General features: G+C 41.7%; 1 protein-coding gene across 1 annotated transcript in view; it reads right to left on the bottom strand.

Moving 5' to 3' along the window:
* Window positions 1-25,584, bottom strand: part of LOC143989072 (cytochrome P450 2C14-like) — a 90,594-nt gene that overhangs the window by 17,288 nt on the left and 47,722 nt on the right. The window contains exons 4-8 of the mRNA XM_077489083.1: window positions 20,108-20,270; window positions 17,889-18,038; window positions 13,597-13,757; window positions 7,710-7,886; window positions 2,149-2,290 (exon numbers count right to left, since the gene is read on the bottom strand). Of these exons, the coding sequence (XP_077345209.1) occupies window positions 2,149-2,290; window positions 7,710-7,886; window positions 13,597-13,757; window positions 17,889-18,038; window positions 20,108-20,270 (793 nt within the window). The remainder of the gene's footprint in view (window positions 1-2,148; window positions 2,291-7,709; window positions 7,887-13,596; window positions 13,758-17,888; window positions 18,039-20,107; window positions 20,271-25,584) is intronic.

Here is a 25,584-nt window from a genome sequence, read left to right as displayed (position 1 = left end):
GAACGAACTGGCATGGATTCAGTTTGCGGGAAGATCCACAAAATCAGCCTAAAAATTTGCAAAACCCCCAAATATAGGAGACACAACTAGTATTTTTTCTGGATTTTTCAAGGCCAATTTGAAGCTTTTGGGAAAAAAAGGGCATGGATAGCCAGACACCACCATAGAGAATGTGTACCAGTGCAAAAATAAATAAATAGATTAATAAATTACCATTTAATAGGGAGTAGGTTTTTTAATTGGAATTAAAGGGCAAATATAAAATAAATAAATAAACATACTCGGGACATACCATAAACTTGCACATGAAGAGGCCTGTAAGCAGGTTGAAATAAACTTGGTTAGGTGCTGCCCTGGACAGGAAGGTAAGAGTTAAGGTTTTTACCAGTTCTTTGGTTTTGGCAGGTTTTCTTCTGGTCCAATCCACTGATCCTGTGCTATGAGAGAGGGACAGTGGTCTGGAGCAGAGAGCTCCCGAAGTGGAGAGAATCGGAAAGCCGTTCCTGTGAGGAGTGAAATTTTTTTATCTGCTGCTGCTGCTGCCACTGCCATCATGTAAAAGGTCATCAGGACCAGGGGTTTGACCCTGAAGACTCCAGCACTGGGAAATGCCACTTATGGATCCCCTGACCATATATGGACTCTACCTTTGCAGGTATGCTGGGGCAGCACATAGCCTGAGATAGGGTTAGGGACGTAGGAAGAAATACTGTTCTTACATGTGGACTTTTAATGTTGCACTTATCTAAGTAAAGCTTTGAAACCTTGTTCCCATCTAGTCTCAAGTTGCTAAAAGGGTGTAATGCAAGTAGCCGGCACCTTTCTACAGTTCAGTTCACTAAGATACTTTGGGGTATGAAGACATAAGTAGTTATTACAGTGTGAAGATGCAAGTGGTTACCAAGTGTAACGGAAGTTCACCAAGCAGAATGTCATTAAGTGTGTGTGGGAGACAGGTGGGATAGCCTCTTGCAGGAGGTAGTTGTTGTTGGCACTCTCTCTGTGAACGGTCCATCTCCCATAGCAATGGGAGCAGATCAGTGCCGCAGAAGTCCCCAGCATGTGCACAGGTACAGAAGAGTTAAACAAAGTTAAGTGAGTCCATGTTAGGTGCATGGCGGAGCCCCATATTGTTACTGGTAACGAGGTAGCGGTGATACGCTGGATGGGTGGATGTGGACAAGGCTCAGCATGTCCCTCCTAAATGCAAGTTACAGAGAAAGTATGCAATGTCTCAGGGAACCAAAATTTAACTGAAGAACAGTTGTGGTGCAAGTGTACAGAGTGTACAATCATTTCTAAAAGTGGAGGCCAGCCTTAAGGTCCCCACAATGGCCTCAGCTTTGTCCTGGGGCATTGATGAAGATTACAGAAGTAAAGGTACTCCATGTGTAATAAAGTGATCCTGTCACAAGTACCTAGCGTAGCCCAGAAGAACTCTCCCCGTGGTATGCCTCCTATGTTATCCATGCTTGGCGCCCAACGAGGAGGCAAACATGGAGGAGATGCCACCCGCCTAGCCTTACCTGTAGGACATACTACACCATGAACTTGCACACCCATAAAATGTACTACAGCAAAAATGACATTTAGGCTGAAAACTGATGAAATTCGAGCCATGGATGGCTCCACTGTATTTAGGCAACCACAGATGCCATGGCTGCCGAACACAATAGCCATCAGTGGAGATTCCTGAATTCATGCATGAATAATGCTACATGTTGCCTGTCTTATGGAAAGTTGGAGCCCAACTCCTACCTTGTTGAAAGTCTATGGTCCTCCTAATTTCAATGAGATTCACTAATTCCACTTGTATCAATTAAAATCGATACTTCCAGGCATCTCAAAAACAAACTGCCAGGTCATGTAAAAACTTTGGAAAATAATAACCTTTCCAAAATCATGAAGTCTTTAATTGGTTCATTCTGTAATACATTTCTCAGTTTTAGCTTCAGCCAACTCCATTGTCTGACTTACAGAGCGCTGCACCTGCTAGTGGTTATAAGTCACTATATGAATTTATTATCATAAATATGGTCCAAGCATATAAAACAGTAAATCAACCACATATTCGGATAGATGTTACATCAAAAACACAGCTGTATGGCAATTTATGATGACTGTACAAGAACATGGCTTCACTCTTACTTTGGATGTCTGGGTAAGTTATCATGAGCAGAATTCCCCAGCGAAGTGTGGTCGAGGTTGTCTCCATCCCAGCAGAAAAGAGATCAGTTACAAGCGCTGTTAGGTTTTCATTGGTGAAAAATAACTCTTGACTGGGCTTCTCCTGTAAAATTTAGTTTTATAAACTTAGTGATGTGGCCATTGCATATTTAAAGTGGTTGTAAACCCTCCCCCACAACTGTGTCCCATGTAAATCAACAAAAAACCCTAATGAACACTGCTTGTATATATCTCCTTACTTGCTTAGTATTGTTGTAATCCTTGTTGTTCTGCAGAATGAAGTCACTGAGCATGCCCAGATCTCCCCTGATTTAAGGCACACTCTCTATGTCTTATCTATCTGTTATCAGGACTTCCTATGGCACACCACTGAACTCTGCTAATCACTCAGAGCTTCCTCCTACACACCATGTGACCTCACATACAGTCTAAACTGCAGCCATTACTGCAGTCTTATCAGCTGAAGCTGATTATGCCTCGTACACACGATCAAACAATCCGGTGGAAAAGTCCGGCGGACAATCCCCCCGTGTGTAGGCTCGGGCGGACTTTTTTTTACCAAAAGTCCGGTGGACTAAGAAAGTATTTTTTACTTTTGAAATGAACAGACTTTTCCCGCCCGGAGAAAAGTCTGCTCATTTTGAGCGCATCTCCAGGTAGCCGGGGCCAGCGAAGGAGGCGTCGCTGGCCCTGTCACCTGGTATGAACTTAAAGGGGAACTCCTACACCAAAAAAATCGGCGTGGGGGCCCCCCTAGGTCCATATAAGACCCTTATCCGAGCACGCTACGCAGCCGGCCAGGAAAGGGGGTGGGGACGAGCGAGCGCCCCCCCTCCTGAGCCGTACCAGGCCGCGTGCCCTCAACATGGGGGGGTGCCTTGGGGAAGGGGGGCCATGCGGCCCCTCCACCCCAAAGCACATTGTCCCCATGTTGATGAGGACCTCTTCCCGACAACCCTGGCCGTTGGTTGTCGGGGTCAGCGGGCAGGAGGCTTATCGGAATCTGGGAGCCCCCTTTAATAAGCGGGACTGTGACATCATCCTCTGGGACTGTGACATCATAAGGAGCGGGGACATCATCCAGTGATGTCCCTATATAAGTCGCCGCACGCCGCTTCTCTGTCATTGTGACCAGAGAGAGCGACGAGGCAACATATCCAGAAGAGAAGAGAAGAACAGAAGAGAAGAACAGAAGGCCAGAAGACAGCGGCCAAAGAAGACCGGGCCACCACTTGTAAAAGAACTAGAAGAAGGTGCGGTGGCCCGGCAAGAAGAACCGAAGAGGGGGACAAGACCCCCGAAGAGGGGGACAAGACCCCCGAAGTCGGAAGAAGAGGGCGGCGGCGGCGAAGAAGAAAGCCGGGCTCCTCCGCTAGTAAAAGAGCTAGCAGAAGATAGCGGAGGAGTCCGGTGAGAAGACCCCCGAAGACGGAAGAAGACCCCCGGAGCTGTGCAATAAACTATTTTAACCCTTGTGTGTTGTGTTTTTTTTTTACTTTTTTCACAGGTGAATGGGTAGGGGTACATTGTACCCCATACTCATTCACATAGGGTGGGGGCCCGTATCCGGGGCCCCCTTATTAAAGGGGGCTCCCGGATTCTGATAATCCCCCCGCCTGCAGACCCCGACAACCAACGGCCAGGGTTGTCGGGAAGAGGCCCTTGTCCTCATCAACATGGGGACAAGGTGCTTTGGGGTGGGGTGGTACGGCTCAGGAGGGGGGGACGCTCGCTCGTCCCCACCCCCTTTCCTGGCCGGCCGGGTAGCGTGCTCGGATAAGGGTCTTATATGGACCTAGGGGGGGACCCCCACGTCATTTTTTTTCGGCGTAGGAGTTCCCCTTTAAGTTCATACCAGGTGACGGGGCCAGCGACGCCTCCTTCGCTGGCCCCGGCTACCTGGAGACACGCTCAAAATGTGTGTGGGCGAGTCCGTTCATTTCAAAAGTACGGCGGATACTCCAGCGGACTTAGTACGCCGTATTAGTCCGCTGAAAAAGTGCCGTGTGTGGGCAAGTAGCTCGTTCAGAAAGTCCGGCGGACAGTCCGGCGGAAAGTCCGCCAGACTAAGTCCGCCGGATAGTCTGCTACGCGTGTACGTGGCATAAGTCCGACAAAGGGAAACATTGGACATTGGTACAAGTAAATACTATGAAATAAACAAGTAAGCTATGAACAGGGAAGCAGGGTTGCCATAGAAATGTTGGATTGAGAAGGAGGCTTGGTTAACAGTACAGGAAGTGCTCAATGTAAGGGCGGAAATACACTCCACTGTGGACTCAGAAAACAATACTTAAGATGGAGCTGACTAACCCCTGGAAACAAGTTTTTTAAAGTTTCTTTAAACAGTAAGTAATATGTGATTTGGGCTGGATTACAGTGGCTATAGTCTGATAATTACTTATTATAATGGACTAAATGAAAAGAAGCATCAGAGTGGGAGAGTTTACTTCCTCTTTAATATTAACCCAGAAATTGGACCATCCCAACTCCAGCTTCAGTGACATTAAATTCCAAAAGGGCTTGTGTAGCATTTATATGTTGTTTTTTTGTTTTGTTTTCTGATAAATGTGAAGTTTTCCTGTCATGTGCCTTCTGTACCATGTACAGTGGAGAAAATAATTGTTTGATCCCCTGCAGATTTTGTAAGTTTGTCCACTTACAAACAAATTAAGAGTCTTTTTTTTAATCATATATGTATTTTTAATGTTAGAGACAGAATATCAACCAAAAATTCAGAAAAACAAAACACAAATGCTATAAATTAAGTTGCAGTTCAGTGAGTAAAATAAGTATCTGATTGCCAAGTAAAACATAGTGGTGAAACCCTTGATGGCAAGCACAGAGGTACGACGTTTCTTGTTGTTGGTGGCCAGGTTTGCACACATCTCAGAAGGGATTTTTGTCCATTCTTCTTTACAGATCTTCTCTAAATTCTTAAGGTTTCTTGGCTGTCTTTTGGCAACTCAAAGTTTCAGCTCCTTCTATAAATGTTCTATAGGATTAAGGTCTGGAGACTGGCTAGGCCACTCCATGACCTTAATGTGCTTCTTCTTGAGTCATTCCTTTGTTGCCTTGGCTGTATGTTTTGGGCTATTGTGATGCTGAAAGACACATCCACGACCCACCTTCAGTGTTCTGGCTGAGGGAAGAAGGTTCTCATCTAAGATTTTACAATACATGGCCCCGTCCATTGGCCCCTCAATGTGGTAAAGTTGGCCTGTACCTTCATCAGAGCAACAGCCTAAAAACAATATGTTTCCACCTCCGTGCTTCACTGTAGGGATGGTCTTCTTAGGGTCAAAGTCAGCATTTTTCTCCTCCTAACACGGCGAGTCGAGTTAATGCCAAAGAGCAAAATTTTTGCCTCATCTGACCATGGCACTTTCTCCCACTCCATCTCTGAATCATTTAGATGTTCATTGGCATGACTGTACATGTGCTTTCTTGAGGAGGGGGACTCGCCGTGTTTGGAGCAAGAAAAAAGCTGACTATGACTCTAAGAACACTATCTGTAAAGAAGAGTGGACCAAAATCCCTTCTGAGATGTGTGCAAACCTGGCCACCAACTACAAGAAATGTCTTACTTCTGTGCTTGCCAACAAGTATTTCTCCACCAAGTACTAAGTCATGTTTTGCTTGAGAATCAAATACTTATTTTACTCACTGAACTGCAACTTAATTTATAGCATTTGTTTTATGTGTCTCTAACATGTAAAATACACCTATGATAAAACATATAGACCCTTAATTTGTTTGTAAGTGGGCAAATTTGCAAAATCTGAAACTTCAAGTTATCAAGCAACAGCCAAGAAACCATAAGGCCCCTTTCACATGGGGCTGTCCGTTTTTACTCATCCACTTGCTCAGTGGGGATTGCTCCGTTGATCCCCGCTGAGCCACCGGATGACAAGTCCGTTTCTGCTCACTGTGCAGAGACGGACCTGTCAGATCTCCGCTTTCCTCTATGGAGATTGGATGAAAACGGACCACTTGCCCATTTTTATCTGATCCGATAGACGGTTGGAAAATAGGGGTTCCATCTGTCTGGATTTAGCAGATCAGAGCAGATCGGATGTTAGCGGACATGTCACCCTTGACATCTGTAGCTCCATATAGGTGTATGAAGCGCCCGTTCAGGTCTGCCTGAAAAACTCACAGTCAGATCTGAACGGTCCGCCCGTGTGAAAGGGGCCTAAGGATTTAGAGAAGATCTGTAAAGAAGAGTGGACCAAAATCCCTCCTGAAATGTGTGCAAACCTGGTCACCAGCCACAAGAAATGCTTTACCTCTGTGCTTGGGGATCAAATACTTATTTTACTCACTGAACTGCAACTCAATTTATAACATTTGTATCATGTATTTTGGTTGATATTCTGTCTCTAGCATTTAAAGTGGTTGTAAACCCTTACAAACCACTTTGACCTACAGGTAAGCCTTAATCTAGGCTTACCTGTAGGTCAAAGTGGTTTGTAAGGGTTTACAACCACTTTAAAGTATACGGAGTCCAAGCAATATCTCCTAAACCTATATGGTTTAGGAGATATTTGCCCGAAAACGGGCACCGCTGTCTACGGCGCATGCGCCATAGACAGCGGCGCGCAGGCTCACTGAGCGCGGCAGTTCCAAGAAAGGAGCTGCCGCATTTGTCGACTCCCGTGCGCATGCGCGAGAGTGCTGTCATCGCGGCTTCGCCGTATGACAGCGGCGGAGCTGCGAGACTCCACCAGCAAGATGGATGCGGCAGACTACAGGGGACAGCGGCGACTTCGCTGGCTCCTGTGTCAGGTAAGTGACACATAATGGGCTACTTTGCGATGCATAGTAGTCCATTATGCTTTACCTTTGCAGGGAAAAAAAGAGGAAGTAAACTCATCAGGGTTTACTTCCTCTTTAAAATACACCTATGATGAAAATTATAGACCATTCATTTCTTTGTAAGTGGGCAAACTTACAAAATCTGCAGAGGATCAAATAATTATTTTCCCCACTGTACTTGTGTGCGATAATATCCTGTTCTCTTTGTATTGCTTCCTTTAGGTTAAATCCCTATCATTCCTGCTAGTCCCTCTAGTTTCCTATTAAAAACTAACCATTCTAAGCAGGAAAGCTCACCGTGGTCAGTTCTCTAGCTATGCTGGGAACTCAGTGTACTCCCTCCCCCCCCTCCACACACACACACACACACACACACACACACACACACACACACACTTCACTGGCAAGCTCAGTGTGCTGCTACCTCTCCTCTCCCCAGCTCTTATGCACCTGAGAACAGAGGGAATGTACTTTAATTATTTATTTTAAAAAAAGTGAAAAAAGGTATTTAGAATTTTTTTTTGATATCTATACGAAAATCTTTTGCTTTTCATTTCTATTTTAAATTGAATGGGTTGTTTTACAAGATGATCGTTTACAATCACTTCAACATTTAAGTGTTTATTTTATTTTGCGGTATTGTGTGTAAGGTGTAATCTCCTTGTATTGGTGGCTTCTTCTAGTTTTTGGATGTGTTGACTTACCTCTTGCTGTTTCACTAGAAATGCATCGACAAGGTTCCTCTGGTCATTGCTATCCAGCTGTTTCCTTTGGGTGGTAAAGGTTTCCTTAACAAATCTATGCATTTCATCCACATTTTTCATGGCAGTTTTGTGTGTTCCAGGCAACCAGCGGATCATTGATGGAAATGCATTATACAGCTGCCCCCAAAACATATTAACAAATAAACTTAGAAACAATAACATATTGTCTATTTAGACATTTAAGCATGAATGTGTATTTAGTAACACATTTTAAACCGCCTGCACTAAACAAATGATTATGTGACCTTTTTTTTTGTTATATATCCTTAACCACTTCCAGTTCAGACCAAATCTGACATTTCTCTCCTATATGTAAAAAATCAGCATTTTTATTTTTGCAAAAAACTACTTAGAATCCACACGTATATATATATATATATATATATATATATATATATACGTAATATAATATATAATGTGTGGATTCTAAGTAGTTTTAGCAACAAAAAGAAATGCTGATTTTATTTTTATATATATATATATATATATATATATATATATATATATATATATATATATATATATTTAATAATAATAATAATAATAATAATAATAATAGTATTATTATCTATATAAAATATATATATATATATATATATATATATATATATATATATATATATATATATATATAATAGTATTATTATATAAAAAAAAAGATATATATATATATATATATATATATATATATATATATATATATATATATATATATATATCTTTTTTTTTTAATTATTAATAATAATAATAATAATAATAATAATAATAATAATATTATTATTATTATTTTTTTTTTTTTAAGCAGAGGTCCTAGAAAGTAAAATGGTAGGTTTTGCACATTTTTATGTGACATGATATTTGTGCAGCATTTTTTTAAATGCAAATTTCTGAGAACAAAAATACGCTTTAGTGAATTTGAATGCACAAAAACACAATAGTATACCCAAATGTTTGGTAAAATACAACAACTGACGTTGTACTGAATAAATATATACCAAATATCTCATGCTTTAAAATTGTGCACGCCTGTGGAACAGTGCCAAACTAGAGTACCTACAAATCTCCATAGGTGATGCCTTAAAAGGCTTTCCAGGCTACCAGTTTAGAGTTACACAGGAGGCCTGGTGCTAGAATTATTGCTCTCACTCTGAAGTTTGCAGCAATACCTCACATGTGTGGTGTGATCGCCACTGAAATATGTGTACGGGACCAACGTGCATGCTAGCCTTTGCACACGAGCATGGGGGAACAAGTGCTTTCACCCCTTGCCGAACCTGCCGCCGCAGCTTTACTGAGGCAAAATGGCACGGGCAGGCTAATCGACGTTATGTTATGACGCTTCCTTAGGCACCCACTAGGGGCTCCCTCAATCGCTCGTGACGCGGCGAGATCCCGGATCTCTGCATGTAAATGCAGAGATCCCAGTTCTCTGAGTATAAACACAGAGATCCCAGTTCTCTGAGTGTAAACACAGAGATCCCAGTTCTCTGAGTGTAAACACAGAGATCCCAGTTCACTGAGTGTAAACACAGAGATCCCAGTTCTCTGAGTGTAAACACAGAGATCCCAGTTCTCTGAGTGTAAACACAGAGATTCCAGTTCACTGAGTGTAAACACAGAGATCCCAGTTCTCTGAGTGTAAACACAGAGATCCCAGTTCTCTGAGTGTAAACACAGAGATCCCAGTTCACTGAGTGTAAACACAGAGATCCCAGTTCACTGAGTGTAAACACAGAGATCCCAGTTCTCTGAGTGTAAACACAGATATCCCAGTTCACTGAGTGTAAACACAGAGATCCCAGTTCTCTGAGTGTAAACACAGAGATCCCAGTTCTCTGAGTGTAAACACAGAGATCCCAGTTCACTGAGTGTAAACACAGAGATCCCAGTTCTCTGAGTGTAAACACAGAGATCCCAGTTCTCTGAGTGTAAACACAGAGATCCCAGTTTACTGAGTGTAAACACAGAGATCCCAGTTCTCTGAGTGTAAACACAGAGATCCCAGTTCACTGAGTGTAAACACAGAGATCCCAGTTCTCTGAGTGTAAACACAGAGATCCCAGTTCTCTGAGTGTAAACACAGAGATCCCAGTTCACTGAGTGTAAACACAGAGATCCCAGTTCTCTGAGTGTAAACACAGAGATCCCAGTTCTCTGAGTGTAAACACAGAGATCCCAGTTCTCTGAGTGTAAACACAGAGATCTAAGGTCTCTGAGTGTAAACACAGAGATCCCAGTTCTCTGAGGGGAGAAGAGACAGAGCGTCTGTTCATACAAAGTGAACATAGATCTTTTGTCTCCCCTAGTTAGTCCCACCCCCCCTTCAGTTAGAACACACTTGAGGGAACACAGTTAACCCCTTGATTGCCCCCTAGTGTTAACCCTTTCACCACCAGTGACATTTTTACAGTAATCAATGCATTTTATAGCACTGATTGCTGTATTAATGCCAATGGTCCCAAAAATGTCCGATGTGTCCGCCATAATGTCACAGTCACAATAAAAATTGCAGATCGCCGCCATTATGAGTAAAAAAAGAATAATAATAAAAATGCAATAAATCTATCCCCTATTTTGTAGACGCTATAATTTTTGCGCAAACCAATCAATATACGCTTATTCCAATTTTTATTACCAAAAATATGTAGAAGACTACATTTCAGCCTAAACTGAGAAAAAAATTGCTTTTTAAAAAAAAAAAAATGTTTATTATAGCAAAAAGTACAAAATATTGTGTTTTTTTTATTTTTTCAAATTTGTGGCTCTTTTTTTGTTTATAGCATAAAAAATAAAAAACGTAGAGGCGATCAAATACGACCAAAAGAAAGCTCTATTTGTGGGGAAAAAAGGATGTCAATTTTGTTTGGGGAAAACGTTGCACGACCGCACAATTGTCAGTTAAAATGACGCAGTGTCGTATCGCAAAAAGTGCTTTGGTCAGGAAGGGGGTAAAATCTTCCGGGGCTGAAGTGGTTAAAATTATTATTATTATTTTTTTTAATTTTACGTTTTAATTTTTTTGGGCAATTATTTTGTTATCACAAAAGATGAATAGCATAAGCCGGTAACAGCTTGTTTACAGTACGAGACCAAAACTGGAAGTGGCAAAACCCTCATTGCTTCCAGTTTCTGATGTCACACAGTGGGAGGGGCAACATCAGTTCCTCTCAATGTGTTAGAGGAACTGGATACCAATGGTTGCATCCTTACCAAGCTCCCCAATCGGCCAGGAGAGCCTGTTAAAGGTGGCAGCAGGAGGTGGGGTGATTCCCCTTCTGCAGCCTCTAAATGTAATGGCTGTGTAGCCGCTTGGAATTCTTTTACTAGAAAGAGAATCAGCTGCTGAACAAAGCAATACTGGGATCCTTAGGCTGTTTATTACTTACTTTACTATAAAGGATTTTACTTTTACTTTTTTTTTTTTTTTTTTTTTACTTTGTTCTGCCTATGTCCTGATAGAAGATTGTCTATTCTTTCTGACACCTGTGACCTGCACAGGAAATGAGGGGAGACCTGTCTCATGTAAAAACAGACAGAAGAGACTCTCAACTTTCCTAAATTTACTAGAAAATTAGATTTTTTTATTGCTTGCTGTGTCGGCATTGGAGAGATTTCACCTCATTTCCTGGCTTATCTGACCTATCACATAGACAGGAAGTAAATGGGGGATTTCCTGTAACTTTTCTGTTCTATAAGATACCATTGCATATAAAGATATTACCAAGGGAGAGGGTTAGCAGAGTGATGAAGTAGTGTTGCCCTTGCAAAACCGGAAATTTCTCATTTGCATAAGGAGAATGACTAATTTAATCAGAAATCATAATTTCACGAGATTCAAGAGATGCTGTAAGTTTTTTATTTTTTTAAGTATAACTAGTATAGAATACAATTTAATTTTCTATGTAGCACTACCCCCACTGGGGCTTCTGGTGACTGACTCCCCTGTCCCTGCAAAACCAGGCAACAAGCATTTATTAATTCCATCCAAACACAAGAAAACAGTCTCTGAACTTAGTTTTGTTGTTTTTTAAGGGTTAATCACTTGGATGGGGTATAAGGTTTATGGGATGCCCAACTTGACGGGAACTATATATAGAGACAACTTCCTTCCAATGTACAAAATCCTGAACTGTCCTTTGTCCTGGACACCGAAATTCTTTAGTGATCAAAAGCAAAAGTCCCTTGAGAACTAATGCCCTGTACACACGGTCGGACTTCCCGACGGAAAATGTGCGACCGGATCGTGTTGTCGCAAAATCCGATTGTGCATGGGCTCCATCTGACTTTTTCCGTCGGAATTTCTGACACACAAAGTTTGAGAGCTGGATCAAAAATTTTCCAACAAGCAAAATCCGATCGTTTAAATTCCAATCGTGTCTAGACAATTCCGACGGACATAGTGCCACGCATGCTTAGAATAGATTACGAGACAAAAGCTATTGGCCCATTTATAGTCCCATTGTATGTGTTCTATGTCACCGCGTTCAGAACGATCAGCTTTTCCGACAACTTTGTGCGACTGTGTGTATGCTAGACAAGTTTGGGCCAAAATCCGTCTGAAAAAATCAGACGGATTTTGTCGTCAGAAAGTCCAACCATGTGTATGGGGCATAAGAGCTCTCAGTCCCCTTTGAAAATAGGACAGTATATTGTAATCTGCATACAGCAGTATCTCCTCTCCTCTATAGAAACTGCTCCCAGTTCTACTGCCTGCAGGAACTACCAGACATCCTGGCTATTTGTCCACCAGCCAACCTTGCTGCTCCAAAGATCTCCCAGAGTAAGGGATAAAGGGGTTGAGCACAATGCTGTCCTTTTGAAAGCTTGCTACATGTGGCAGTGTCTCCCCTTGCGAATCCCTGGGTGTACTGATGTACTCACTCTGTCCTCTTTGCTCCCTGCTGCTCGTAAGGCAAGACTCCCCCTCAAACTGAGACCCTGAAAGGATCTTCCCAAGATAGCCAGAGACCAATCTGGAGGCAGAGCCACCCAGACCCAGGGGTCCCCTCCTAGGCCACTGACAGCCTCCTCATCACTCTATCTTCCACCGACTCCCCTGTTGGCCAGGCTCCACCATATTTATGGGCTGACTCAGCCACCCCGCTAGGCCCTCTGTCTGGGAATTGGCCAAGTTTCCTCAAGTATGCAGATCAGCCCTCCTGGCCTTCGCCCACTAACTCCTAGAAGTTTCTCCAAACTTCCAGATCCAGGGGGAAGTACCAGAGAACTGCCTCTGTGAAGCCATTCCAGCCAGACCTGCAGTAACCCTGACCCAGTTTCTGACTCACAAACTAACTATGAGTCATAACTCAAATTTGCCTGCACTAACACTAGTAGCACACTAGAAGGTGCTACATATAAACACAGTATGATTAAAATTGTTTGGGACACAATGGAGTCAATTTATTAATACTGGAGAGTGCAAAATCTGGTGCAGCTCTGTATAGAAACCAATCCGCTTCCATTTTTTTCAATGCTTAATTGAATAAGCTGAATTGGAAGCTGATTGACAAACATGCACAGCTGTAACAGATTTTGCACTCTCCAGTTTTAGTAAATCAACACCAATATATTGGCTTGGCTTTGAGCTTGGTGTTTGATAGTGGTTTACATTATCAGAACTTGCCCCAGCCCTATCACACACCAAGTTCACAGCCAAGAAAATATATTGTAATAAATCAGTAACAAAAGTGAACTTTAATATAGTAAATGCATTGTTAAAAATAAAGAATAGTTAAAAAGGTTGGTTCACAGGAAGAAGTTACATCTGCATGTCTGCCCATAATAGCCTGCAATAATGGTGACATTTAATGGTTTATTAGCTTACCATTGCGGTTGGGCTTCCAATGATGTGGGTATTTTCATTAACTATTTTCAAAAGCCTCAAAAGTGTCGGATCTTCATAATCAAACCGACGGCTCAGCAGTATGGAAACTATTATGTTGGCTACCGCAGCACTTATGATCATTTTGTTATCAAAAGGTTCCCCTACAATAAAGAGGGAAAACAATTTTATATTAACCACTTGATATCTGGAAGGTTTTACCCCCTTCATGACCAGGGTATTTTTGCTATTCAGCACTGTGCTACTTTAACTAGAAATTGCACACTGCAACACTGTACTCAAATGAAATGTATACAATTTTATTTTCACATAAATAGAGCTTTTTTTTTTATTGTATAAATTAAAAAAGTTATTTTCTACTTTCTGTTCTAAAACATATGCAATAAAATCAAATGACTTCATAAATTTAGGCTAAAATGTATTCTGCTGTTTTTGGTAAAGAAAAATCCCAATAAGTGTATATTAACCACTTTCAGACCGGACCAATTTGCTGGTGAAAGACCAGACCACTTTTTGTGATTCGGCACTGCGTCGCTTTAACTGACAATTGCGCGGTCGTGCGACGTGGCTCCCAAACAAAATTGACGTCCTTTTTTTCCCACAAATAGAGCTTTCTTTTGGTGGTATTTGATCACCCCTGCAGTTTTTATTTTTTGCGCTATAAACAAAAATAGAGTGCCAATTTTGAAAAAAACGCATTATTTTTTACTTTTTGTTATAATAAATATCCCCCAAAAATATATAAAAAAAAATTTTTTTCCCTCAGCTTAGACCGATACGTATTCTTCTACATATTTTTGGTAAAAAAAATCGCAATAAGCGATTATTGATTGGTTTGCGCAAAAGTTATAGCGTTTACAAAATAGGGATAGTTTTATAGCATTTTTATTAATAATTTTTTATTATTTTTTTTTTCACTAGTAATGGTGGCGATCAGCGATTTTTATTGTGACTGTTACATTGTGGGGGACCCATCTGACATTTTTGACACATTTTTGGGACCACTGTCATTTATACAGTAATCACTGCTATATAAATGCAGTGATTCCTGTGTAAATGACACTGGCAGTGAAGGGGTTAACCAGTGGGTGGCAGTGTAGGGGTTAAGTGTTCCTAGGGGTGTGTTACTAACTGTGGGGGGGTTGGGCTTTCATTTAGTGAACACTGATCTCTGCTCCAATCACATGGAGCAGAGATCAGTGTCACTAGTTGCTAGGCAGAATGGAGAAATGCTGTTTACAACGGCATTTCTTCATTTGGCCGCTCCGTGAGACGATCGCGGGTATGCCCGCGGTGATCGAGTCCGCGGGTCCCGCAACCGGATTCACGGTGGTCCCAACCAGCGCGGAAGCGCGCCGCCGGTGGAGCGCTCCTGATGGCAGGGTGGCAAATTTAAAGGGACGTACATGTACGCCCATTTGCCTGCCCATGTCATTCTGTCAACGTACATCGGCGTGCGCTGGTCGGCAAGTGGTTAATTGGTTTGTCTGAAAGTTATACCATCTACATGGACGTCGCTAGTGACACATATACAGGGATCAGTAATAATACTGTACACTGGGGGTTGGCAAACCAATGATCGCAATCTAGGGTTGTCTGGGAGCTCATGAACAATATGGACGACGATTTGAGAAGTTAGCCATCCCTCTTCCTTTGGGGTTTGGCCTTTTGGTTTCCTACTACTCTCCTCTTCCCATGCACCTTTTCCGCTTTGGTGGTTAGAGGACCATTGGATGAGTGCCTCATACAGCAGCATATTAAGACATACTGAGAATTTTTCAGACGGGTGAGTCTGTTTGACATATCAAACATATGTCAATGCCTTCCCTCTTCTTCCCTCCGTCTACATGAGCTCCCGGGATATTTATTTACTTACCAACCAATCAACATGACCATGATATTGTTGTACTTTTGTATGACAGTTTGAATATTAAATACCACATCCCTCCCTACGGGGGATCTGGCATGGTCTAGACTGGTTTTGGATGCAGAGTAATGGGGTCATTCAGGAATTCTCCCAATTGCACTCACTCCAATGCTCATTTATGAGGTTGAGCATATTATGCTCTTTTAGGGAGGTGTCTTGTAGCCCAGACAGCAGGCAGGATACAGAGGACAACGAGGAAGAGTCCTGTAGTCCAGCAGCCGGATGCAGATGGCAGCAGGATACAGCAGGTGGCACCGGCCGGATACAGGGGACAGCAGGGAGGTGTCTTGTAACCCAGTAGCAGAATGCAGACAGCAAGCAGGGTACAACGGGCAACAAGGAGGTGTTCCATAGTCCAGCAGCGGTAAGCAGGTGACTGGCAGGTTTCAGAGTAGGTAAACAGTCCGGGTCAAACACAGGCGGGCAGATCAGGTACCAAAACAAAACCCAAGAGAGTAGTCAAGTCCAGAAGCCAGAGTCGGGGGCAGGCAGCAACCAGAAAAGTCAGGAACAGGCCAAGTCAAATACAGATCAAGTAAACTTCAGATACAGGGTAGGAAAGGGTTGGCTGCCTGGCTGGGCTTGGGGAATCAGCCTGCGTATTCCATTGAGATGGAGTTACCCATGATGTGCCTGGTACTTGGCATCCCCTCAGAGGGCACAGTGCCCCAAAGGCAATACATTTTGGTCATGTGGGGCGGACCCTATGCCGGACAAGATAGTTTGCGAGGACTGTTTCAGACAGTGTGTTTTGGCCGCTGGAGCCCAAAACACACTGCACATGCGCATAAGTCCATAATCACCCATAGGAACATAGCGGCTGGCTCAAAAAGAAGAGAGAGAACCGTGTGCCCCCCCCCCCCCCCCGCCCCCAAAGTAATAGGCGGAGGGAGAGCATAAAAGAAAGATGTGAGAGGAGCGCTAAAAGAATATGCAGTGAAGAGAAAAAAGCCTTGAGGAAAATAAAAAAGAGACAGTAACCAGAAGAAACAGAATCCATGCAGTTCCAAACCCTGGATTTAGGACAAAGCAGGCATGCCACAATAGTATTACTGTCTCTGGTTAGAGAACAGCTTGACCACAATAGACCACCAGAAGAGGCTCCCCACCTTGTTGATGCATTTAGCAACCTAAGATGTGCAACAGTCAGCAAGTAGGACCATATCCTAAACACAACAGTCTGTGGGTGTTGATCTTAAGGACAAAAAGGAGAATTGGGAGGTTGCACTCAGTCAAACTTTTATAGATTTAAACAGGTCCTGTGGGTGGTGATAGGAGAGGAACTATATCATATGTATGCTGCTATGTTGGCATCAGGAAACAGGATTTCACATAAGTCATCACCCTTCACATAAATTTTCAGGTTGCATGATTTGCAGGTGTTCCCTTTCCCTGCCATTGATAAGCTTAGCTACCCACCTAGAAAATCAAGCCAATCAGAAAGCAACAGGTTATGATCTCTTTGAGAGAAGCCCAGGTATCTTTATCATTGTTCAGGCATAGTCAAGGCAAAGCAGCTGAAGTTGACTTTAAGCTACTTAATAACACTATTGGAACATTGGGAATAAAAAGTGCCCTGAGGCACTGAGGTGCTAATTACAATATAACCTTAGAAAATACCAAAGCTGCTTATACAATAGTTGATTTTCTAACAAATATTTGTACGGACATTCACATTAGTACATTTGATGACTAAACAAATGTCATCAGAAAGTACATCAAAAGTGTAAAGTACAACAAAAGACAAAACTTTCTTTTTAGTTTTGGATAGAGTGGAGATGGATTAGAACACCTGTCACTTTTTATTTCTGACTGTGCCCCATTAGGGAGATTTAGCCTCTTTATTTGTCTATTTATTTACCATTATCATTGATAGTGAAAGCAAAAGAAAATCTTGAATATTGGGTTGCACCCCAGAAAAGTAATAGAAAGGAAATCTTACAATGGGGACACTAGTGGTGAACTGGGGGTCCCTAAGGGCTTCCCTTAATTTGCAGGGATTTCCTCCCACTTCCTGGTTTGGCTATGGGACAAGAAGAGAATGGAAACTTCCCTCTTGCTGACCAAGGGGAAATGCTATGCACTGCAATATACGTTTGTTCCTTATATCTGGCATAGAACTTTGAAAATCCTGAAGATTCGCTGGAAACCTATGGTATCAGCAAATCCAAACCTCATCCCTAGTTCTCATGATCTTTATTACATTTGTTGGAATTATCTTTTCATTACTGTATGAAAGATGGCCTAAGTCTTTGTTACTAACAACATACAGTAGATGTTAATATAATGTTCTTTACAAGAGTGTCATTCATCCACAAATGGCATCCCAATATTTGAGAAGAAAGACCTTTGAATGATCTGATTTTTTTCGCCAAACAGTCACATTCTTCCAGAATTCTGTCTTCAATTGTCATCCTTCCCATCCCGAAATCTCGTAATGTTGACAGGGTAAATCTTCTCATCACTTTCCAGTTTTCATTTCGGGAAAAAATAACTCCTGAATGGGAGAAAAAAAAATCAATAAGTCCACCCACAACTGATAAAAGTTTCTGTACATCCCAAGTGGCCCCAGGTGATATTTTCCTATACTACCCAAATTTATATCTGGCAGTCTCATAAAAGAAGGGCCAGTCAAAATCTTAAGGAATTTTTATATTCTGAAATTAATAGTTAAAGAAAAATATGGAGTTATTTTGGTGATATATTTGATCAGCGGCTTTGTAGTTTGCCCGAATTGTGGAGCATCTTCTCCACAATGCCAGCATACTGCAGAGCTGCTGATCGATTTTATTTAACCCTTTTGGAGTCTATTCTTCAAGAAATACAGCCCTGATGAAAGGGTTGACTTCCCCCTGAAACACTTTGGCTCTACATGTTTACTTTTATCTTCAATAAATAACTAAAAAATGTATCATGTGAGACTTTTTTTGGTCATAGGGCACTCCTCTCCAATCACCCAAGAGTTCACCGGGATAAATTTTCCGTTGTCGTTATCAGAAAGGTAGCAGCCCTAGACCCCAACAGAGTTTACTACCTACAATGTTATACAACCCATTGGAAACAATTCCCTCTATACCAGGGATATGCAATTAGCGGACCTCCAGCTGTTGCAAAACGACAAGTCCCATCATGCCTCTGCCTCTGGGTGTCATGCTTGTGTCTGTCAGAGTCTTGCTGTGCCTCATGGGGATTAGCTGGAGATCCGCTAATTGCAAATCCCTGCTCTATACCCTCCACATAGTAACTTACCACTAGGCAGCCTCAAGCGGCACCAGTCAAGCTCTGTCTTCCCCTCAAAATTGAATGTTTTGTGGTATAGTCCAAAGGTACAGTTTACATGAACAAAATCCAACCCTAACTACCTAATTCAGGCTGACCAAGTTCATACCTTCCCCAAGTTAACACATCCTTCAATGCAAGTCCAATGCTGATGGATTCCTGGCTCCAGGCAGATGTCCAAGTGGCGAACCATGTGTTCTGGTAGGATACAACTCATTGGAAGCAATTCCTTCTATACACTCCACAAAGTAACTTGCCACTAGGCAGCCTTAAGTGGCACCAGTCCAGCTTTGTCTTCCCCTCAAAACTGAACATTCAGTCGGACAATGGTACAGCTTACACAAACAAAGTCCAACCTTAGATGAACAAAGTCCAACATGAACTGCAGCAACTCAAGCCAGCTGCCCTAAGAGTGCAATATGCCCTAAGGTTGGAACCTCTTCAGCAGAACAAGATCCTGGCTGATCTAGACCCCATACTAATTATGTTCTCCCCTCCAACCTACTGGACACACCTCCCCAGGAATTGGCTGCATCACAACAAATATTCAAGCTGCCCAATTGGCTATCCCAGCTCTCTATGTTCTAGAAGCCTCTAAGCAAAGGGAGCAATCAAGCCTGTAGCCTGTGAGATCCAGAACTCAACAGATGCTCCAATGATTACAGAAGAGACAAAAATAACAAAACTTACTTTTCATCCTAGAATCCTACCTATGAGGGTGTTACACCATAGTCAGACAGTGGCTAATAAAATCTGATTAGATGCTATGGACTACCACAATTTGCATGCTATACTTATTAGTATACTTTTGTGGTTTTTGGTAATTATAGTGTATATCACTTAAAATGTATCAACTAGATTTTCATATAAGTTGTTGGAGGGTTTAAAAATTGAATGCAAGAGTATTTCATGCCACTGTTTATGCAGTGCATAACAAGTTGTCTAATGAGAAAGGCCAACACTAGCTCTTGGCTTGTAGACTGGAGATCCTGATGGCACTGTCTCTACTAGAAGAAGAGGAAAGATGGTTTATATTTTCTTTGGTCTATTCAACCAAGTCATTCAGCTATAAGTATGTGTAACCTGACTTACTGCAGGGCTGTATTCACAACACAGCAGAGAAACCAACTAAAACAATGATGTACTGGGTTACATCTGGAAAATGGGTAAAAAAACAAAACAAATACACAATATTCCAAATTTGTCAGAATCAAAAGAAAGGAAAAAAAAAAAGATAGAAGTCAAGGAAATAACAGAAAATGTCACAATGTGAAAAATGTATGTTACCGTGTCCTTTAGCGATTTCATCGAAGAGTGGATTTGTCGGTCGCCCGGAAAACTCATCAGCGTGATTTACCAAAGCATCTCTTACTGTCTCATATCCACAGAGGATCACCATTTTTTGCTCTCCTATCTTGATACTGTACACGGGACCATACTTCTTAGAGAGCTGCAATTGGACCAGATGTCAGTGATATAAATATATAACTGAGCATAATTTTTAAAAAAGGTAAATATTAGAATAATGTATATAGGAATGGTTGAATCTTCTGGGGATCGTTTTGCAGAGGGATTGAGGAATCTTGTTTTAAATTTGGCAAGCATGAATTTATCAGCAAATTAAAATCTAAGGGAGGCAAATCTTATTATGCCCATTTCTGTGATTAATAGGAAAAACATTGTCAAAAAAGGCATTGAAAGTTGGACACAGGTCACGGGGGACATGTACCAATGTAGATACATTAATAGATACAATAAATACCATAACCTTTCATGCTGTTTTGAAGGCAGCATTGAGAACATACAAATTCCTAAAATTTGTGCATAATGTTACAGAACAGTTTCATTTTCAAGGCCAATCTTAGCAAAAGCATTCACTGGCAGCAAGGGGCGGACTGACCATTGGGGCACTCGGGCACTGCCCGAGGGCTCCATGCCACTAGGGGCCCCCATCAGGGTTGCCAACCTCAATAAAACCAGGGACAGTATGTGTCTGTGTGTGTATACTGTATGTGTGTGTGTGTTTGTGTGTGTATACTGTGTGGCCCCATATTCTCCTATTGCCCGGGGGCCCCATAATCTTTTATTGCCTGGGGGCCCCATAATCTCCTATTGCCCGGGGGCCCCATGAGTTGCCGGTCCGCCCCTGCTGGCAGCATATATATATATGGCTGTGGAACTACTTTATTTTTCTTCTACAAATGACATGGCTTATATACAACAACAGCACCTCAATCTGAATCATTGCAGTCAAAAATAGCTTAGCAATAAATGTGACTGAGGCCAACTATAATTTTATTTGTCTTTCAAATTATGCACGTTTGTGTAGGCAAACAAAAGGCAGCTCCACAAATAGGTGGTCAGTAATACAAGAATGCAGCATGTTGGGTGCCTCAGACTTAAAAAAGGCCTTGTCAACATATATATATATATATATATATATATATATATATATATATATACACACAGTATCTCACAAAAGTGAGTATACCCCTCACATTTTTGTAAATATTTTATTATATCTTTTCATGTGACAACATTGCTACAGTGTAAAGTAGTGAGTGTACAGCTTGTATAACAGTGTAAATTTGCTGTCCCCTCAAAATAACTCAACACACAGCCATTGTCTAAACCGCTGGCAACAAAAGTGAGTACACCCCTAAGTGAAAATGTCCAAATTGGGCCCAAAGTGTCAATATTTTGTGTGGCTAACCATTATTTTCCAGCACTGCCTTAACCCTCTTAGGCATGGCGTTCACCAGAGCTTTGCAGGTTGCCACTGGAGTCCTCTTCCACTCCTCCATGATGGCATCATGGAGCTGGTGGATGTTAGAGACCTTGTGCTCCTCCACCCTCCATTTGTGGATGCCCCACAGATGCTCAATGTGGTTTAGGTCTGGATACATGCTTGGCCAGTCCACCACCTTTACCCTCAGCTTCTTTAGCAAGGCAGTGGTTGTCTTGGAGGTGTGTTTAGGGTTGTTATCATGTTGGAATACTGCCCTGCGGCCCAGTCTCTGAAGGGGGGGATCATGCTCTATTTCAGTATGTTACAGTACATTCTGGCATTCATGGTTCCCTCAATGAACTGTAGCTCCCCAGTGCCAGCAGCACTTATGCATCCCCAGACCATGACACTCCCACCACCATGCTTGACTGTAGGCAAGACACACTTGTCTTTGTACTCCTCACTTTGTTGCCACCACACACGCTTGACACCATCTGAACCAAATAAGTTTATCTTGCTCTCATCAGATCACAGGACATGGTTCCAGTAATCCATTTCCTTAGTCTGCTTGTCTTCAGCAAACTGTTTGCAGGCTTTCTTGTGCATCATCTTTAGAAGAGGCTTCCTTCTGGGACGACAGTCACGCAGACCAATTTGATGCAGTGTGTGGCATATGGTCTAAGCACTGACAGGCTGACTCCCCCACCCCTTCAACCTCTGCAGCAATGCAGGCTGCAGTCATACGTCTATTTCCCAAAGACAACCTCCGGATATGACACTGAGTATGTGCACTTTTGGTCGACCATGGCGAGGCCTGTTCTGAGCGGAACCTGTCCTGTTAAACTGATGTATGGTCATGGCCACTGTGCTGCAGCTCAGTTTCATGGTTTTGGCAATCTTCTTATAGCCTAGGCCATCTTTATGCAGCGCAGCAATTCTTTTTTTCAGATCCTCAGAGAGTTCTTTGCCATGAGGTGCCATGTTGAACTTCCAGTCACCAGTATGAGAGAGTGAGAGCGATAACACCAAATTTAACACACCTGCTCCCCATTCAGACCTGAGACTTTGTAACATGAATGAGTCACATAACAAAATGGATAATTGGGCCCGATTTCACTTAGGGGTGTACTCACTTTTGTTGCCAGTGGTTTAGACATTAATGACTGTGTGTTGAGTTATTTTGAGGGGACAGCAAATTTACACTGTTATACAAGCTGTACACTCACTACTTTACATTTTAGCAAAGTGTAATTTCTTCAGTGTTGTCACATGAAAAGAAGTAAAAAAATATTTACAAAAATGTGAGGGGTGTACTAATATATATATATATATATATATATATATATATATATATATATATATATATATATATATATACATACATATGTATATATATATGTATGTATATATATATATATATATATATATATATATATATATATATATATAAAATACTAAAAATACTAAAAAATAAATAAATATAATAATAAAGAATAATAAAAATAATAATAAAATAATATAATAAATAAAAAAATAAAAAATAATAATAATAAATATATATATATATATATATATAGATATATATATATATATATATATATATATATATATATATATATATATATATATATATATATATATATATATATATATATATATATATATATATATATATATATATATATATATATATATACATATATATATATATATATAAAAATAATTACCCCCAGAATACCATCCCCTTAAATAATAAAAGAGTGGTGTCCTAACTAACTCCAATCTCTTCTCTCTAGTTTGCCAGATTTCATTATCCTATCCCTAAAGAATATTCCAAAGCACTGACACTGTGGCTGCTCTCGATCCCTAAGCAGGCTGGCTTATCCCAAAGCCCCCTTAATGGTCCCTCTATGCCTGCTGGCCATAATTCAAAGGTCATACAGTGTATTATATTTAAAAGAAAGCCTGAAGCAAGTCTGCACATAAATGCACTCATTCTGTAAATCTCAAACCAGCAAGATTTGTCTCAACACCATGGTAGCAGTGAACCCAAACCTCAACCCAAAGTGTATATATAAAAAAACAGGTCACAGTAACAGAAATCAAAGCTTTGCTCACATCTGGTCATCTTGACAGGGTATCCTGAATCTTTTGCAAAAATAAATCACGACCAACTTCCAAAAGGACAGTGGCTATATCAGCGATTTGTCACCTTCCAAAGTAGAGAAAGCCTTCAACATCACTAAATGGCTGTGTTATGGAACACGTATTATGTCTCCATCACTGTAACATTGGATTTTGATATGAATGTATAAATATATTTGTGCTGACATCTAGTGGGAATTCAGTGTTGCTGCTTGTTATTTTGTTCCTGAACATTTTACATTTTTAAAATCCAGATTTTAAAATCCAGATTCTCTGTATGTTGGTGTTAGTTGGTTTAGTCTTAATGTTCCCTCACTTATTATTATCCAGGATTTATAAAGTTCCAACAGTTTGCGCAGGGCTTTACAAAATGAGGGCAGACAGTAAAGTTACAATACAATTCATTACCAGTGTAGTTCAGAGTTACCCAACCTGCCTCTTACTGCTATACCACTTGTACTCCAACATCCCCATTTCTTACCCTTCTAAAATTATGAGATCACACCTTAATTTTGGAGTATAAATGGCCATAGCAGCCTATTTATTATTCACACCATATAAATAACTCCAATATCAAATATATACCAAAATATCACCTCCGTAACAACTTGTTTAACTCCACTCTGTTGGTCTTTGACGGCACCCCGAACTCCAACACATATTCCACCAATACACTGCGGGACTTTTTTCCACACGATAGGCCTCCAGCGGATAATCAGCACGGAGACAACCCCCTTCCCGCAGTGCAACCATTACAGTATTCCAGCTAACCTTTCGCTGGAATACACCAGAGGGGCACATACTACCAATGAGCCCCCCACCCCTTTCCATCACATATGTTTACTGCCACCGTCAAAGACCAACAAAACACCGCCAATCCACAGCTGCCATGAGGACCATCTGCCATGCTCCTGAAAGAAAGAAAACACATAAACCAACAAACACAGACAACATATAGGGAGGGTGGGTGGGAAAAACGGCCTCCTCCTTTCTTTCTCCACAAAATTCTGTTCCCCAGCCCAGCCCTGCCTCCTCCTTATATAGTACCACTCCCCCTTGGACTTTACTCACTGTCCCCTCCTCTCTTATCTCTTCCTATTAACACATGCATTGTCTCCCCTAAACAAACTGTCATGCCCGGCCCTGCACTACTTTTCCTTTTCTGTCTTTTCCGTTCTGGGCCTCACTATACAAGAATAAGTTGGCTACCAACCTTCATAGAAGGCATAGGGCTTAGAAGATTATTGTATCTTTACTCTTCAAAGGATCATTAAACATTAAATGTACTGTATTTTAACCAGTTCCCGACCAGCGCACGCCGATGTACGTCGGCAGAATGGCATGGGCAGGCATATTGGCGTACAGGTACGTCCAATATTCAATGCCGCCCTGCCATCGCGAGCGCGCCGCCGCCGGCGTGCTCGTGTGCCGGTCGGGACCCCCATGAGTCCAGTCACGGGTAGCGGGGACTCGATCGCTGCGGGCATACCCGCGATCGTCTCATGGGACGGCTCAATGGAGGAAATGCCGTGTAAACAGCATTTCTCCATTCTGCCTAGCAACTAGTGACGCTGATCTCTGCTCTATGTGATTGGAGCAGGGATCAGTGTTCACTAAATGAAAGCCCAACCCCCCCACAGTTAGTAACACACCCCTAGGAATACTTAACCCCTACACTGCCACCCACTGGTTAACCCCTTCACTGCTAGTGTCATTTACACAGGAATCACTGCATTTATATAGCAGTGATTACTGTAGGAATGGCAATGGTCCCAAAAATGTGTCAAAAATGTCCGATGTGTCCGCCACAATGTCGCAGTCACAATAAAAATCGCTGATTGCCGCCATTACTAGTAAAAAAAAAAATTATTGATAAAAATGCCATAAAACT

The sequence above is a fragment of the Lithobates pipiens genome, unplaced genomic scaffold (genome assembly GCF_037356315.1).
Source record: "Lithobates pipiens isolate NorthernLeopardFrog02 unplaced genomic scaffold, aLitPip1_a1.2 Scaffold_18, whole genome shotgun sequence".
Classification (NCBI taxonomy): domain Eukaryota; kingdom Metazoa; phylum Chordata; class Amphibia; order Anura; family Ranidae; genus Lithobates; species Lithobates pipiens.
This window is presented reverse-complemented; position numbering and strand designations above follow the sequence as displayed.